Below are 17569 nucleotides of genomic sequence, written 5' to 3'. Positions count from 1 at the left end.
ACCTGGCGCTGACCCCGACTGCCCTTCCCCAGGAGGAGAAGGAACAGCTGAGCGAGTTCAAGGGCTACCTCTCGGGCCTGGCCAAGAGGGCCAAGGCCGTGGTCCAGCTGAAGCCCCGCCACCCAGCCCACGCCGCGCGGGGCCCCGTGCCCTTGCTGGCCGTGTGTGACTACAAGCAGGTCGAGGTGAGCAGGCCAGCAGCCTCAGCAGGTGGGGCTGGGCGGGGCGTGACCGTGGCCACATTGTCCCTCATCCGCTGCTGCAGGTGACAGTGCACAAGGGTGATCGGTGCCAGCTGGCAGGTCCTGCACAGCCGGCCCACTGGAAGGTGCTCAGCAGCTCGGGCGGTGAGGCTGCCGTGCCCTCCGTGTGCTTCCTCGTGCCCCCGCCCAACCAGGAGGCCCAGGAGGCTGTCACCAGGTCAGTGGGCCGGGAGGGGGAGGATGGGGGAGAGGCTGGGGGGAGGGGGGCAGCGATCCACACTGACTGTGACTCTGACCTGCCAGGCTGGAGGGCCAGCACCAGACACTGGTTTCGCTGTGGCACCAGCTGCATCTGGACCTGAAGAGCCTGCTGGCCTGGCAGAACCTCAACCGTGACGTGCAGCTCATCCGGTCCTGGTCCCTGGTCACGGTACAGCTGGGCTCTGGCCGGGGACTTGGGGAGGATGGGGCAGGGGTGGTGTCCTTTAGGCCTGCTGGCCCAGCCCATGCTCAGCTTTCTGTACTCCCCCCCCCCCAGTTCCGCACGCTGAAGCCGGAGGAGCAGCGCCAGGCCCTGCGCAGCCTAGAGCTGCATTACCAGGCCTTCCTGCGGGACAGCCAGGATGCTGGTGGCTTTGGGCCAGAGGACCGGCTGGCAGCAGAGCGGGACTACAGCTCCTGCAGCCACCACTACCAGCAGCTCCTGCAGAGCCTGGAGCAGGGTATGCTGTGGGAAGGCGGGCAGGGTGGGGAAGGGGCAGAGGCTGGAGCAGACCCTGACTGGAGTGGGCCCCCAGGTGAGCAGGACGAGTCCCGCTGTCAGCGCTGCATCTCCGAGCTCAAGGACGTGCGGCTGCAGCTGGAGACCTGTGAGACGCGAATCGTGCACCGCCTGCGGCTGCCGCTGGACAAGGAGCCCTCGCGGGAGTGTGCCCAGCGCCTGGCTGAGCAGCAGGTAGATGCCAGCCTCACCAGGCCCACGCCCCGCCAGCGCCCCCTGCTGCTCGGGGTGCTGCATGCGGCTGGGTGGTGAGCGCACCCTACTCTGTCTGTCCTCAGAAAACACAAGCTGAGGTGGAGGGGCTGGGCAGGGGGCTCTCTCGGCTCTCTGCTGAGGCCGGGGAGGTCCTGGCGCTGCCCGAGCCCTCGCCCGCTGCCCCTGTCCTGCGCTCTGAGCTGGAACTGACCCTGGGCAAGCTGGAACAGGTCCGCAGCCTGTCGGCCATCTACCTGGAGAAGTGAGTGTCCCTTCACGCAGTGAACAAGCTCAGGGTCACACTGGGACTCGGGCTGAGAGCCAGTGTGGCTGCACTGTGCCATGGCCGTGGAGCGGAGCTGTGAGGGGAGCTCGGCCTGCTGTGTTCCTGGGGTCTACAAAAGATGGGAGAGGCAGACCAGGCCTCGGGGTGGCTTGAGGTGACAGTGGGAAGTCAGGGCAGTGAAGAGTGAGGGGAGAGCATGGGGTGAAGCAGAAGGCAGCCCAAGTTGCAGAGATCCGGGTACAGATGGGTGAGGACCAAGGAGAGATGCGGGTTCAGGTGAGGACCAAGGAGAGCCAGCTCCTTTGCGTGGCCAGGGTCTTCCGAGGGGCTGCCCTGTACATGGAAGGCACAGCACCAGTGAGCCATGAGGGAGACCTGGAGGAACAGTGGTGAAGACCCCAAGAGGAGACAAACTCACCTTTTCCCTTCCCCTGACTTCTCAGAGACCACTTCTCTGGCCAGCCCCTCTGCATAGCCCACCACCCCACACCCAGACCCCATACACCACACCCGGACCCCACATACCCAGACCCTACACCCAGACCCCACACACAGACCCCATACCCCACACCCAGACCCTGTACCCCACACCCGGACCCTACACCCAGACCCCACACCCCACAACCAGACCCTACACCCAGACCCCACACCCCACAACCAGACCCTACACCCAGATCCCACACCCCACACCCAGACCCCGCACCCCACACCCAGATCCCACACCACACACACAGACCCCAGACCCCATACCCACACCCCACACCCCACACACAGACCCCACACCAAGACCCCACACCGCACACCCAGACCCCACACCCCGCACACAGACCCCATACACCCCATACTCAGACCCCATACACCACACCCAGACCCCACAGACCCAGACCCCACACACAGACCCCACACCCCACACCTGGACCCCAGACTCCACACACCCCACACACAGACCCCACACACCCAGACCCTACACCCCACACCCAGACTCCACACCACACACCCACACCCAGACCCCACACCCAGACCCCACACCCCACACACAGACCCCACACCCAGACTCCACACCCCACACACAGACCCCACACCCCACACCCACACCCAGACCCCACACCCAGATCCCATATACCACACACCCAGACCCTACACCCCACACCCAGACTCCACACCACACACCCACACCCCGACCCCACACCCCCCACACAGACCCCACACCCAGACTCCAGACCCCACACCCCACATCCACACCCAGACCCCACACCCAGATCCCATACACCCACACCCAGACTCCACACTACACACCCACACACAGACCCCACACCCGGACTCCACACACCACACCTGGACCCCAGACCCCACACACCCCACACACAGACCCCACACACCCAGACCCTACACCCCACACCGAGACTCCACACCACACACCCACACCCAGACCCCACACCCAGACCCCACACCCCACACACAGACCCCACACACAGACCCCACACCCAGACTCCACACCCCACACCCAGACCCCACACCCCACACCCACACCCAGACCCCACACCCAGATCCCATATACCACACACCCAGACCCTACACCCCACACCCAGACTCCACACCACACACCCACACCCAGACCCCACACCCCCCACACAGACCCCACACCCCACATCCCACACCCAGACCCCATACCCCACACCCACACCCCACACCCAGACCCCACACCCCACACCCAGACCCCACACACCACACACCCAGACCCCGCACACCTCACACCCAGACCCCACACCCAGACCCCACACACCACACCCAGCCCCCCTGCACACCCAGACCCCACACACCACACCCAGTCCCCACATCCAGCCCCACACACCCCATACCCAGCCCCACTGCACACCCCCATGCTCAGTTGCAAGGCCTTTTCTACACTTTACTTAAGCTTTTTTAAAATTCAGAGACATGAAAAGCAGTATAGTCGTAAGGATTTTTCCCTAAGTCCACCAAGGACTCTTCTCCGTTGTCACGTTCGTAGTCCTGATACCAGCATTTATTCCCAGCATCTGTTGCTTGCTGTGCTGTAGGCAGTCTGTCTGCCCTTCAGTTACGCCGTGGGGCAGTCCTCACTGATACCTGGTGCCGGGTCTACTTAGACTTCAGCCAGTCCAGAGCTGAAGGTTGAGAACTACATTCTGCCTCAAGGCTTTAGCGGCTGCTGCTTCTGGCCAGAGTACTCTCCCTTCGGGTCTAAAGGAGGGATGTTTATTTGATTTGATTTGATTTTGCCAGTTCTGGGCTTGACTAAAGGGCCTGAGCACTGTCCTTAGGCTTTCCTCAAGGCTAGTGCTCTACCCTGAGTCACCACACCTCTTCTGGCTTTTTCTATGTATGTGGTACCAAGGAATCGAACCTAGGTCTTCGTGCATGCTATGCAAGCACTCTACCACTAGGCCACACTCCCGGCCCTGTTTATTTGATTTTATTTTTATTTCCTGGTGTCAGTATTGGGGTTTAAGCTCAGGGCTTCTCACTCTTGTTTAGCCTTTAGCTTAAGGCTAGAGCTTTATACTTGAACCACATTGTACTTTGCACTGTTTCAAAACTGGTTTCAAAACTGGTGAGAAGCATCATCTGAGGTTGGTCGCCAGGCCTGGTGTGAACTGAGATCCTCAGATCTCAGCCTCCTGAGTAGCTAGGACTGCAGGCGTGAGCTGTTGGCGCCTGGCAGCAGGCTAGATCAGAGCCTGGCCCTGCTGACAGGCAAGCCCCGATCTCCTCCCTGGAAGCCGGAGCTGGTGACCGTGTCCACAGGTCACAACCCATCCCGGGCCAGGGCTTGTCCGAGCTGGGCTCTCCACCCGGGGCTAGGGCTAGCGACTTGAGCTCACTGCTGAGCTCGGCGAGCCCCAGCTGAGGCCCTGCCCGCCCCCCCGTCCTCCCCCCAGGCTCAAGACCATCAGCCTGGTCATCCGAAGTACTCAGGGCGTGGAGGAGGCGCTCAGGACTCACGAGGAGCCGCTCAAGGAGGCCCAGGCCGTCCCTGCCACCCTTCCAGAGCTTGAGGCCACCAAGGCCTCACTAAAGGTACGTGGTGGGACTGGCACCTCCCCCCCCACCCGCTGAGGATGGTGGGAGCCGAGCTCGAGCAGCGTCTTCCTTGTGCCTCCTAGAAACTGCGGGCTCAGGCGGAGGCGCAGCAGCCCTTGTTTGATGCCCTGAAGGACGAGCTTCGGGGGGCCGAAGAGGTGGGCAAGCGGCTGCAGCAGCAGCACGGCGAGCGGGATGTGGAGGTGGAGCGCTGGCGTGAGCGGGTCGCCCAGCTGCTGGAGCGCTGGCAGGCCGTGCTGGCCCAGACCGACGTGCGGCAGCGTGAGCTCGAGCAGCTGGGCCGCCAGCTGCGTTACTACCGAGAGAGCGCAGACCCCCTGAGCTCCTGGCTGCAGGATGCCAAGCGGAGGCAGGAGCTCATCCAGGCCGAGCCCATGGCCAACAGTCAGGCCGCACGGGAGCAGCTGCGGCAGGAGAAGGTGGGCCTGGGTGTGGGGGCCGATGCTGGGGGCTACCGGGACCCTCTGTGCTGACCACTCTGCCCTCTCAGGCGCTGCTGGAGGAGATCGAGCGCCACGGGGAGAAGGTCGAGGAGTGCCAGAGGTTCGCCAAGCAGTACATCAACGCCATCAAGGTGAGGCCTCCCGGCCACCTGTACCCAACCCACGTGCCAGGCCCCTCTGCCCAGCCCGGGGCTCGGGCCTCTGGGGAAGGCCTGCCAGGGAGCGGGGAAGCTAGGCACAGGTGTTGAGGGCCATGACAGCGGTGTGTTCTTGCAGGACTATGAGCTCCAGCTGGTCACGTACAAAGCACAGCTCGAGCCCGTGGCCTCCCCGGCCAAGAAGCCCAAGGTCCAGTCGGGGTCGGAGAGCATCATCCAGGAGGTAGGGCAGGGGCAGCCCAGCGTGCGGAGGGTTTAGGTGAGTTTCCTGGGTGTCGGCTTTTTACAGGACTGACCACTCTCCTCTCGCCACAGTACGTGGACCTGCGTACCCGCTACAGTGAGCTGACCACCCTCACCAGCCAGTACATCAGGTTCATCAGCGAGACGCTGCGCCGCATGGAGGAGGAGGAGGTAGGGCTGGGCGGTGGCCTGGGGGTGCCCTCCTGTTGTGCCCCAGAGGCAGCCCCTTGGGACGTGAGGTCACTCACCGGTGCCACCCGGTGCCCTCAGCATCATGGCTGTGCTGCCACCTTGGCCTGGCCCTCTGCTGCATCCCTGTGGTGGCTGGTGCCTCCTTTCTCCATTGGGCAGCCCCTGCCCGCATCCTATGGCTCCTGTGTGTCCTTCCTGGGGATGCTGCCTTGGTTCTGCTCTGCCCTGTGCTCTGGGAAGAGTTGGGGGGCTGGGGAGGGATGTTTGCGGGGGCTCCGCCGGCAGGGGCCCACCGTCTGTTTCTCCTCCTGCCTCCCCTGCTCAGATCTGCCAGCTTCTGAGCGTCTTGTGGATAGCTCAGGACGTCTGTGCTCCCCCCGCTCCCAGTGCCTGCCCTGCCCGCTCATTTGGCTTTGAAAATGGCAGCGCTCAGGCAGGAGTGTGGTGAGACAGCGTGCAGGCCCTGCGACCTCCCGCTTTGCTTTCTTTTTCTCTCCCTGCCCGTCCGTCTCCGCCGCCTGTCTGCGGGAAGAGGGGAGGATGCCCGGGCCTCCTGCCCTGGGCTGGTGAGCACGGTAGGGCTAGCGGCCTTGCCGCCTGAGCCCTGGGTGGGTGCACGCTGTCTCATTGGCCGGGCTGGGACCTCGGTCTTCCCTGCTCCGGGACCACACTGTCGCGTGAACCGTGTTGGCTCTGTGTCCGGTGAGCGCCCACTGCGCAGCCCGCACTCACGCTCTCTCTGGTTCTCTTCCTCTCTGCTGCGGCCACAGAGGCTGGCTGAGCAACAGCGGGCAGAGGAACGAGAGCGCCTCGCCGAGGTGGAGGCCGCCTTGGAGAAGCAGCGGCAGCTGGCCGAGGCGCATGCGCAGGCCAAGGCCCAGGCGGAGCGGGAGGCGCAGGAGCTGCAGCGGCGCATGCAGGAGGAGGTGACCCGCCGGGAGGAGGCGGCAGTGGATGCCCAGCAGCAGAAGCGCAGCATCCAGGAGGAGCTGCAGCACCTGCGGCAGAGCTCGGAGGCCGAGATCCAGGCCAAGGCCCAGCAGGTGGAGGCGGCCGAGCGGAGCCGGCTGCGCATCGAGGAGGAGATCCGCGTGGTGCGCCTGCAGCTGGAGAACACCGAGCGCCAGCGCGGCGGGGCGGAGGGCGAGCTGCAGGCGCTGCGTGCCCGGGCGGAGGAGGCCGAGGCCCAGAAGCGGCAGGCCCAGGAGGAGGCGGAGCGCCTGCGGAGGCAAGTCCAGGACGAGAGCCAGCGCAAGCGGCAGGCGGAGGCAGAGCTGGCTGCGCGGGTGAAGGCAGAGGCGGAGGCCGCCCGGGAGAAGCAGCGGGCCCTGCAGGCCCTGGAGGAGCTGAAGCTGCAGGCAGAGGAGGCAGAGCGGCGGCTGCGGCAAGCCGAGGCGGAGCGCGCGCGCCAGGTGCAGGTGGCTCAGGAGACGGCGCAGCGCAGCATGGAGGCAGAGCTGCAGAGCAAGCGTGCCTCATTTGCGGAGAAGACGGCCCGGCTGGAGCGCACGCTGCAGGAGGAACACGTGGCGGTGGCCCAGCTGCGGGAGGAGGCTGAGCGACGGGCGCAGCGACAGGCCGAGGCCGAGCGGGCGCGGGAGGAGGCCGAGCGGGAGCTGGAGCGCTGGCAGCTAAAGGCCAACGAGGCGCTGCGGCTGCGGCTGCAGGCGGAGGAGGTGGCGCAGCAGAAGAGCCTGGCTCAGGCAGAGGCCGAGAAGCAGAAAGAGGAGGCCGAGCGGGAGGCCCGGCGGCGTGGCAAGGCTGAGGAGCAGGCTGTGCGGCAGCGGGAGCTGGCGGAGCAGGAGCTGGAGAAGCAGCGCCACCTGGCCGAGGGCACCGCGCAGCAGCGTCTGGCCGCGGAGCAGGAGCTGATCCGCCTGCGGGCCGAGGCAGAGCAGGGGGAGCAGCAGCGGCAGCTGCTGGAGGAGGAGCTGGGCCGGCTGCAGCGGGAGGCAGCTGCGGCCACCCAGAAGCGCCAGGAGCTGGAGGCTGAGCTGGCCAAGGTCCGTGCCGAGATGGAGGTGCTGCTGGCCAGCAAGGCGAGGGCAGAGGAGGAATCTCGTTCCACCAGCGAGAAGTCCAAGCAGAGGCTGGAGGCCGAGGCCGGCCGGTTCCGGGAGCTGGCGGAGGAGGCCGCGCGCTTGCGCGCCCTGGCCGAGGAGGCCAAGCGGCAGCGGCAGCTGGCCGAGGAGGACGCGGCGCGCCAGCGGGCCGAGGCAGAGCGCGTGCTGGCCGAGAAGCTGGCAGCCATCGGGGAGGCCACGCGGCTCAAGACGGAGGCGGAGATCGCGCTCAAGGAGAAGGAGGCGGAGAACGAGCGTCTGCGGCGGCTAGCGGAGGACGAGGCCTTTCAGCGGCGGCGGCTGGAGGAGCAGGCCGCCCAGCACAAGGCCGACATCGAGGAGCGCCTGGCCCAGCTGCGCAAGGCGTCAGAGAGCGAGCTGGAGCGGCAGAAGGGGCTGGTGGAGGACACGCTGCGGCAGCGGCGGCAGGTGGAGGAGGAGATCCTGGCGCTGAAGGTGAGCTTTGAGAAGGCGGCGGCCGGCAAGGCGGAGCTGGAGCTGGAGCTGGGACGCATCCGCAGCAACGCTGAGGACACGCTGCGCAGCAAGGAGCAGGCAGAGCGGGAGGCTGCGCACCAGCGCCAGCTGGCCGCCGAGGAGGAGCAGCGGCGCCGGGAGGCGGAGGAGCGTGTGCAGAAGAGCCTGGCTGCAGAGGAGGAGGCCGCGCGGCAGCGCAAGGCTGCGCTGGAGGAGGTGGAGCGGCTCCGGGCCAAGGTGGAGGAGGCGCGCCGCCTGCGGGAGCGAGCGGAGCAGGAGTCAGCACGGCAGCTGCAGCTGGCCCAGGAGGCCGCCCAGAAGCGGCTGCAGGCCGAAGAGAAAGCGCACGCTTTTGTGGTGCAACAGCGGGAGCAGGAGCTGCAGCAGACGCTGCAGCAGGAGCAGAGCATGCTGGAGAACCTGCGCAGCGAGGCCGAGGCTGCCCGGCGCACGGCCGAGGAGGCCGAGGAAGCCCGAGAGCAGGCCGAGCGGGAGGCAGCTCAGTCGCGGCGGCAGGTGGAGGAGGCGGAGCGGCTGAAGCAGGCAGCGGAGGAGCAGGCCCAGGCGCAGGCCCAGGCGCAGGCTGCCGCAGAGAAGCTGCGCAAGGAAGCGGAGCAGGAGGCGGCGCGGCGGGCCCAGGCGGAGCAGGCGGCCCTGCGGCAGAAGCAGACGGCCGACGCAGAGATGGAAAAACACAAGAAGTTTGCGGAGCAGACTCTGCGGCAGAAGGCCCAGGTGGAGCAGGAGCTGACCACGCTGAAGCTGCAGCTGGAGGAGACCGACCACCAGAAGGCCATCCTGGATGAAGAGCTGCAGCGGCTGAAGGCCGAGGTGACGGAGGCGGCGCGCCAGCGCAGCCAGGTGGAGGAGGAGCTCTTCTCCGTGCGAGTGCAGATGGAGGAGCTGGGCAAGCTCAAGGCACGCATCGAGGCCGAGAACCGCGCGCTTATCCTGCGTGACAAAGACAACACGCAGCGCTTCCTGGAGGAGGAGGCCGAGAAGATGAAGCAGGTGGCGGAGGAGGCCGCACGGCTGAGCGTGGCCGCTCAGGAGGCTGCCCGGCTGCGGCAGCTGGCGGAGGAGGACCTGGCGCAGCAGCGGGCCCTGGCGGAGAAGATGCTGAAGGAGAAGATGCAGGCCGTGCAGGAGGCCACACGGCTCAAGGCGGAGGCAGAGCTGCTGCAACAGCAGAAGGAGCTGGCCCAGGAGCAGGCCCGGCGCCTGCAGGAGGATAAGGAGCAGATGGCGCAGCAACTGGAGCAGGAGACACAGGGTTTTCAGCGGACTCTGGAGGCTGAGCGGCAGCGGCAGCTGGAAATGAGCGCGGAGGCTGAGCGCCTCAAGCTGCGGGTGGCCGAGATGAGCCAGGCCCAGGCTCGGGCCGAAGAGGACGCGCAGCGCTTCCGGAAGCAGGCGGAGGAGATCGGGGAGAAGCTGCACCGCACTGAGCTCGCCACACAGGAGAAGGTGACACGCGTGCAGACGCTCGAGATCCAGCGGCAGCAGAGCGACCAGGACGCCGAGCGCCTTCGGGAAGCCATCGCCGAGCTGGAGCGTGAGAAGGAGAAGCTCAAGGAGGAAGCCAGGTTGCTGCAGCTCAAGTCCGAGGAGGTACCTTCCGTACTCGCAGGCGGGCCGGGCCGGGGAGGGCGCCCTCGGGCGGTGAGGCGGGCTCTCCCCGGCCCTCCTCCTCCCTGACTGCTGTCCTCCCCACTCCCACTAGATGCAGACGGTGCAGCAGGAGCAGATGCTGCAGGAGACGCAGGCCCTGCAGCAGAGCTTCTTGTCGGAGAAGGACAGCCTGTTGCAGCGGGAGCACTTCATAGAGCAGGAGAAGGCCAAACTGGAGCAGCTTTTCCGGGACGAGGTGGCCAAGGCAGAGCAGCTGCGTGAGGAGCAGCAGAGGCAGCGGCAGCAGATGGAGCAGGAGAAGCAGCAGCTTGTGGCCAGCATGGAGGAGGCCCGGCGGCGGCAGCGAGAGGCGGAGGAGGGCGTGCGGCACAAGCAGGAGGAGCTGCAGCGCTTGGAGCAGCAGCGGCAGCAGCAGGAGAAGCAGCTGGCAGAGGAGAACCAGCGGTTGCGAGAGCGGCTGCAGCACCTGGAGGAAGAGCACCGCGCCGCCCTGGCTCAGTCAGAGGTGCTGGCGGCCGCGAAGGCCCTGCCTAACGGCCAGGAAGCACCCGACGGCCCTGCCCCGCAGGCGCAGCCTCAGCACACCTTTGAAGGCCTGCGGCAAAGGGTGGCCGCCCACCAGCTGCAAGAAGCGGGCGTCCTGAGCGCAGAGGAGCTGCGGCGGCTGGCCGAGGGCCGCACCACGGTGGACGAGCTCTCGCGCCGGGAGGACGTGCGCCGCTTCCTGCAGGGCAGCAGCAGCATTGCGGGACTGCTGCTCGAGCGCACCCACGAGAAGCTCAGCGTCTACGCCGCCCTGCAGAGGCAGCTGCTGAGTCCTGGCACCGCGCTCATCCTGCTCGAGGCCCAGGCCGCGTCCGGCTTCCTGCTTGACCCCGTGCAGAACCGGCGGCTGACGGTGAACGAGGCCGTGAGGGAGGGCGTTGTGGGCCCCGAGCTGCACCACAAGCTGCTGTCAGCCGAGCGCGCGGTCACCGGCTACACCGACCCCTACTCTGGGGAGCAGATCTCCCTCTTCCAGGCCATGCAGAAAGACCTCATTGTCCGCGACCACGGCATCCGCCTGCTGGAGGCCCAGATCGCCACGGGCGGCGTCATCGACCCCGTGCGCAGCCACCGCCTGCCCGTGGACGTGGCCTACCAGCGCGGATACTTGGACGAGGAGATGAGCCGCGTCCTGGCGGACCCGAGCGACGACACCAAGGGCTTCTTCGACCCCAACACGCACGAGAACCTGACCTACCTGCAGCTGCTGGGGCGCTGCGTGGAAGACCCCGAGACGGGCCTGCGCCTGCTGCCGCTCACCGATAAGGCCACCAAGGGCGGGGAGCTGGTTTACACGGACTCGGAGGCCCGGGACGTGTTCGAGAAGGCTACGGTCTCCGTGCCTTTCGGCAAGTTTCAGGGCAAGCCGGTGACCATCTGGGAGGTCGTCAACTCAGAGTACTTCTCGGCGGAGCAGCGGCGGGACCTGCTGCGGCAGTTTGGCTCTGGCCGCATCACGGTGGAGAAGGTCATCAAGGTGGTCATCACGGTGGTGGAGGAGCACGAGCGCAGGGACCAGCTCTGCTTCCAGGGTCTGCGTGCCCTCGTGCCCGCCGCCGAGCTGCTGGACAGCAAGGTCATCGACCGCGCGCTCTACCAGCGACTGCAGCGGGGCGAGTGCTCCGTGCAGGAGGCTGCTGAGGGCGACGCCGTGCGGCGGGCCCTGCGGGGGACGGGCATCATCGCTGGCGTGTGGCTGGAGGAGGCGGCGCAGAGGCTGAGCATCTACGAGGCCCTGAAGAGGGACTGGCTTCCACCGGAGGTGGCCGTGGCCCTGCTGGAGGCCCAGGCCGGCACGGGGCACATTATCGACCCCGCCACCAGCGCCCGACTGACCGTGGACGAGGCTGTCCGCGCTGGCCTGGTGGGCCCCGAGCTGCACGAGAGGCTGCTGTCGGCCGAGAAGGCTGTGACGGGCTACTGGGACCCCTACTCGGGACAGAGCGTGTCCTTGTTCCAAGCGCTCAAGAAAGGCCTCATTCCCCAGGAGCAGGGCCTGCGCCTGCTGGACGCCCAGCTGTGTACGGGGGGTATCGTAGACCCCTGTAAGAGCCACCGCGTCCCCCTGGACGTTGCCTATGCCCGGGGTTACCTGGATGAGGAGACGAGCCGGGCCCTGTCAGCACCCAGGGACGATGCCAGAGTCTACAGTGACCCCAGCACCCGGGCGCCGGTCACCTATGGCCAGCTCCAGCAGCGGTGCCGGCCGGACCAGCTGACCGGCCTGAGCCTACTGCCCCTGTCGGAGAAGGCCGCCAGGGCCCGACAGGAGGAGGTCTACTCTGAGGTGCAGGCCCGCGAGAGCTTTGAGAAGGCCACAGTGGACGTCCCCGTGGGCAGCCTCCGGGGCAGGCCAGTGACCGTGTGGGAGCTCCTCAGCTCTGAGTACTTCACGGAGGAGCAGCGCCAGGAGCTACTGCGCCAGTTCCGCACGGGCAAGGTCACGGTGGAGAAGGTCATCAAGATCGTCATCACCATCGTGGAGGAGGTGGAGACGCGGCGACAGGAGCGGCTGTCCTTCAGCGGCCTCCGGGCTCCGGTGCCCGCCAGCGAGCTGCTGGCCGCCGGGGTCCTCAGCAGGGCCCAGTTTGAGCAGCTCAGGGACGGCAAGACTTCGGTGAAAGACCTCTCGGAGGTGGGCAGCGTCCGGACGCTGCTCCAGGGCAGCGGCTGCCTGGCCGGCATCTTCGTGGAGGACTCCAAGGAGAAGGTGGCCATCTACGAGGCCATGCGTCGCGGCCTGCTCATGCCCAGCACAGCCACGCTCCTGCTCGAGGCCCAGGCTGCCACTGGTTTCCTGGTCGACCCCGTGCGCAACCAACGCCTGTACGTCCACGAAGCCGTCAAGGCGGGCGTCGTGGGCCCGGAGCTGCACGAGACGCTACTGTCGGCGGAGAAGGCCGTCACGGGCTACAAAGACCCCTACTCGGGCTCCACGATCTCACTCTTCCAGGCCATGAAGAAGGGCCTGGTTCTGAGGGACCACGGCATCCGCCTGCTGGAGGCCCAGATTGCCACGGGCGGTGTCATCGACCCCGTGCACAGCCACCGCCTGCCCGTGGACGTGGCCTACCAGCGCGGATACTTGGATGAGGAGACGAGCCGCGTCCTGGCGGACCCGAGCGACGACACCAAGGGCTTCTTCGACCCCAACACGCACGAGAACCTGACCTACCTGCAGCTGCTGGGGCGCTGCGTGGAAGACCCCGAGACGGGCCTGCGCCTGCTGCCGCTGAAGGCTGCGGAGAAGGCAGAGGTGGTAGAGACCACGCAGGTGTACACGGAGGAGGAAACCCGGAAGGCCTTCCAGGAGACGCAGATCGACATCCCCGCTGGCGGCAACCGGGCCGGCTCCACCATGTCCCTGTGGGAGGTGATGCAGTCCGACCTGATCCCCGAGGACCAGCGGGAGCGCCTGCTGGCCGACTTCCAGGCTGGCCGCGTGACAAAGGAGCGCATGATCATCATCATCGTTGAGATCATCGAGAGGACGGAGATCATCCGGCAGCAGGGCCAGCAGAGCCGCTCCTCCTACGACTACGTGCGCCGCCGCCTCACGGCCGAGGACCTGTACGAGGCCCGGATCCTCTCCCTCGAGACCTACACCCTGCTCCGGGAGGGCGCCAAGAGTCTCCACGAGGCCCTGGAGGCCGAGTCTGCCTGGCGCTACCTCTATGGCACAGGCTCGGTGGCCGGTGTGTACCTGCCCGGCTCCAGGCAGGTGCTGACCCTCTACCAGGCCCTGAAGAAGGGGCTGCTGAGCGTGGAAGTGGCTCGCCCTCTGCTCGAGGCGCAGGCGGCCACGGGCTTCCTGCTGGACCCGGTGAAGGGCGAGCGGATGACAGTGGACGAGGCTGTGCGCAGGGGCCTGGTGGGCCCCGAGCTGCACGACCGCCTGCTCTCCGCCGAGCGGGCAGTCACCGGCTACCGTGACCCGTACACCGAGCAGACCATCTCCCTGTTCCAGGCCATGAAGAAGGACCTGATCCCCGCCGAGGAGGCCCTGCGGCTGCTGGACGCCCAGCTGGCCACTGGGGGCATCGTGGATCCTCGTCTGGGCTTCCACCTCCCCCTCGAGGTGGCCTACCAGCGCGGCTACCTCAACAAGGACACGCACGACCAGCTGTCAGAGCCCAGCGAGGTGCGTGGCTACGTGGACCCGTCCACGGACGAGCGCCTCAGCTACACGCAGCTGCTCAAGCGCTGCCGCCGCGACGAGCACAGCGGCCAGATGCTCCTGCCGCTGTCGGACGCCCGGAAGCTGACCTTCCGCGGCCTCCGCAAGCAGATCACGGTGGAGGAGCTGGTGCGCTCCCAGGTCATGGACGAGGCCACGGCGCTGCAGCTGCAGGAGGGGCTGACCTCCGTCGAGGAGGTGGCCAGGAACCTGCAGAAGTTCCTCGAGGGCACCAGCTGCATCGCCGGCGTCTTGGTGGACGCCACCAAGGAGCGGCTGTCCGTCTACCAGGCCATGAAGAAGGGCATCATTCGTCCCGGCACGGCCTTTGAGCTCCTGGAGGCGCAGGCGGCCACCGGCTACGTCATTGACCCCATCAAAGGACTCAAGCTGACCGTGGAGGAGGCCGTGCGCATGGGCATTGTGGGCCCTGAGTTCAAGGACAAGCTACTGTCGGCGGAGCGCGCCGTCACCGGCTACAGGGACCCCTACTCGGGGAAGCTCATCTCGCTCTTCCAGGCCATGAAGAAGGGCCTGATTCTGAAGGACCACGGCATCCGCCTGCTGGAGGCCCAGATCGCCACGGGCGGCGTCATCGACCCTGAGGAGAGCCACCGCCTGCCGGTGGACGTGGCCTACCAGCGCGGCCTCTTCGACGAGGAGATGAACGAGATCCTGACGGACCCCTCGGACGACACCAAGGGCTTCTTCGACCCCAACACGGAGGAGAACCTGACCTACCTGCAGCTCATGGAGCGCTGTGTCACGGACCCGCAGACCGGCCTGTGCCTGCTGCCGCTGAAGGAGCGGAAGCGCGAGCGCAAGACGTCCTCCAAGTCCTCCGTGCGCAAGCGACGCGTGGTGATCGTGGACCCCGAGACGGGCAAGGAGATGTCGGTGTACGAGGCCTACCGCAAGGGCCTCATCGACAACCAGACCTACCTGGAGCTGTCGGAGCAGGAGTGCGAGTGGGAGGAGATCACCACCTCCTCCGCGGACGGCGTGGTCAAGTCTGTGATCATCGACCGCCGCTCCGGCCGCCAGTACGACATCGACGACGCCATCACCAAGAACCTCATCGACCGCTCGGCGCTAGACCAGTACCGCGCCGGCACGCTCTCCATCACCGAGTTTGCCGACATGCTGGCCGGCAACGCCGGCGGCTTCCGCTCCCGCTCCTCCTCCGTGGGCTCCTCCTCCTCCTACCCCATTAGCCCCGCCGTCTCCAGGACCCAGCTGGCCTCCTGGTCCGACCCCACGGAGGAGACGGGCCCCGTGGCCGGCATCCTGGACACGGAGACGCTGGAGAAGGTGTCCATCACGGAAGCCATGCACCGCAGTCTGGTGGACAACATCACCGGGCAGCGGCTGCTGGAGGCGCAGGCCTGCACGGGCGGCATCCTCGACCCCAGCACCGGGCAGCGCTTCCCTGTCGCCGAGGCGGTCAGCAAGGGCCTGGTGGACCGCGTCATGGTGGACCGCATCAACCTGGCCCAGAAGGCCTTCTGCGGCTTCGAGGACCCACGCACCAAGACCAAGATGTCGGCCGCCCAGGCCCTGAAGAAGGGCTGGCTGTACTACGAGGCGGGCCAGCGCTTCCTGGAGGTGCAGTACCTGACGGGCGGCCTGATCGAGCCCGACGCGCCGGGCCGCGTGTCTCTGGACGAGGCCCTGCAGCGCGGCATGGTGGATGCCCGCACGGCCCAGAAGCTGCGTGACGTCAGCGCGTACTCCAAGTACCTCACCTGCCCGAAGACCAAGCTCAGGATCTCCTACAAGGACGCGCTGGACCGCAGCATGGTGGAGGAGGGCACAGGGCTGCGTCTGCTCGAGGCTGCCGCCCAGTCCAGCAAGGGCTACTACAGTCCCTACAGCGTCAGCGGCTCCGGCTCCACGGCCGGCTCTCGGGCCGGCTCCCGCACCGGCTCCCGGGCCGGCTCCCGCCGCGGCAGCTTTGACGCCACCGGCTCCGGCTTCTCCATGACTTTCTCTTCCTCCTCCTACTCTTCCTCGGGCTATGGCCGGCGCTATGCCTCGGGCTCCTCCGCTTCTGTGGGGGGCCCGGAGTCTGCGGTAGCCTGACCCCCTGCCTGCACCCGCCCTCCCGCTCTGCATGCCACCAGCCTCCCGCCAGGCGCTGGGGTCTGTAACACACGCAGGTGTCTTCCTCCCAGCTGTGCCTAACGTCTAACCAAAAAGACCACATGAACACACAGTGCGTGCGCGCGCTTTCTCTTCTTTTCTCTCTCTTTCACACACACACACACATACACACACACACGCATGCACGCTGTCCAGACAGCTTGTGTGTCGGGAGATGTAGTCGGCCCAGCCTCACTACCTCCCTGTCCTTTGTGGGGCTTCTTGTTCCCTTCTACCTGCCACTCGCCATAGCCAGGTGCCTTGGGGAACCCAGAGCCGCTCCCAGCCAGCCCCTTCCACCCCCCTCGGCCCCAGAAACCCATCACACTGGACACGAAGCTGCCTGTCCTCGCCGCCGAGGGGTCGGCTCGGGTCCTCACTGCCTCTCAGGTTCTCCCCTGGGCCAGCATCTCCCCAGCTTGTTTTCCGGCCTGGCCTGTGTGCCGGCCGGGTCTTTCTGCGGAGGGAAGCTCCCGGGCCCGTTCGCTTCCCAACTGCCCAGAGAAGCTGCTTCCCTGTGGGAATACAGGGTCCCGGTGTGGAGGCCACGGCCCGGGCCTGGCCCAGCCTCCGTCCTGACCCCTGCCATGTGCTGCTCTACACCCCAGCTCACTGCCCAGCTCTCCTCACGCCCAGACCCCAGCCTCCAGCGTTTGCCTCCGTCTCCACTCTCCTTGGAAGTGCCTTCCGTGTCCTCGCTCCTCCCTGGGCCCCAGGGCCCTGGCCCTCATGTCATTCACCTGTTCTGGCTGGGCCAGGCCCGGGGCTTTGGAGACCTGCTTTTCCCCTATCCGCCCCTGGGCTGTGGAGCCTGGAGGCTGCCTGCCCACGCTGCTGCCCGGGAGCCCCTGCTGTCGGTGCTCAAGCTGGTGTCAGGCCACACCCCTCCTGGGCCAGCAACCCCCTGGCCTCCACCCTGCGTGAGCTTTGCATGTCCACTAACCTGGCCGGTGCCCGGGGGGGGGGGGCACCAGGCAGAACACTAACCTGACCATGCGGAGCCCACCTCCGCCCTCAATAAAAGCAATTCCAACCTTCCTGCGGGTCTTCCTGGTTCTTGGGGTCTGGGTGAGCCGTGTCAGTGCCAGGTGGACCTGCAGCTCTGAGCAGGGCTCTGAGCCCAGCCATGGGGTCTTAGCTGGGAAGGAGGCCCCAGGGCCTGTGCTCAGTCAGGGCTGACATCCATGGGTGAGAAAACTCGGGCCATGGCTGAATGGCACTCGATGGAGGGAGGGGCAGGCCCTGGTGTCCAGCTGGTGCCAGACCCCAGCCCTCCGCTGTGACAGCTGGACTCACAGCTGGCCCCCAAGGTTCTTCCCCTTGTGGGGCCGCAAAGAGCTTAGCCATAGCCTTGCTCAGTCATAGTCGTTCCCCTCTGCCTTGTCCCCACGGTACCAGAGAGGTGGGGCTTTGGTGCGGGGCTGACAGCCCCTCCGGTGAGTCCTGGA

General features: G+C 66.6%; 1 protein-coding gene across 14 annotated transcripts in view; it reads left to right on the top strand.

The window, feature by feature from the left end:
• Plec (plectin) overlaps window positions 1-17159 on the top strand; it is a 51232-nt gene extending 34073 nt beyond the window's left edge. For 13 of the 14 annotated variants that reach the window (XM_090339552.1, XM_090339551.1, XM_090339550.1 and 10 more), the window contains 13 exons: window positions 33-185; window positions 266-420; window positions 507-633; window positions 742-925; window positions 1001-1158; window positions 1263-1441; window positions 4387-4525; window positions 4612-4968; window positions 5040-5123; window positions 5269-5373; window positions 5466-5564; window positions 6356-9736; window positions 9849-17159. In XM_090339552.1, the coding sequence (XP_090195678.1) occupies window positions 33-185; window positions 266-420; window positions 507-633; window positions 742-925; window positions 1001-1158; window positions 1263-1441; window positions 4387-4525; window positions 4612-4968; window positions 5040-5123; window positions 5269-5373; window positions 5466-5564; window positions 6356-9736; window positions 9849-16061 (11334 nt within the window). In that variant the 3' untranslated portion in view covers window positions 16062-17159. The remainder of the gene's footprint in view (window positions 1-32; window positions 186-265; window positions 421-506; window positions 634-741; window positions 926-1000; window positions 1159-1262; window positions 1442-4386; window positions 4526-4611; window positions 4969-5039; window positions 5124-5268; window positions 5374-5465; window positions 5565-6355; window positions 9737-9848) is intronic. The other variant, XM_090339559.1, reaches the window with a different exon arrangement.
• The last annotated feature ends 410 nt before the right edge of the window (window positions 17160-17569 follow it).

Source organism: Megascapheus bottae, chromosome 9, assembly GCF_031878675.1.
Source record: "Megascapheus bottae isolate mThoBot1 chromosome 9, mThoBot2.hap1, whole genome shotgun sequence".
In the NCBI taxonomy this organism is placed as follows: Eukaryota; Metazoa; Chordata; class Mammalia; order Rodentia; family Geomyidae; genus Megascapheus; species Megascapheus bottae.
The sequence above is the reverse complement of the archived record's forward strand: the minus strand, read 5'-3'. Positions and strand labels throughout refer to the sequence as shown.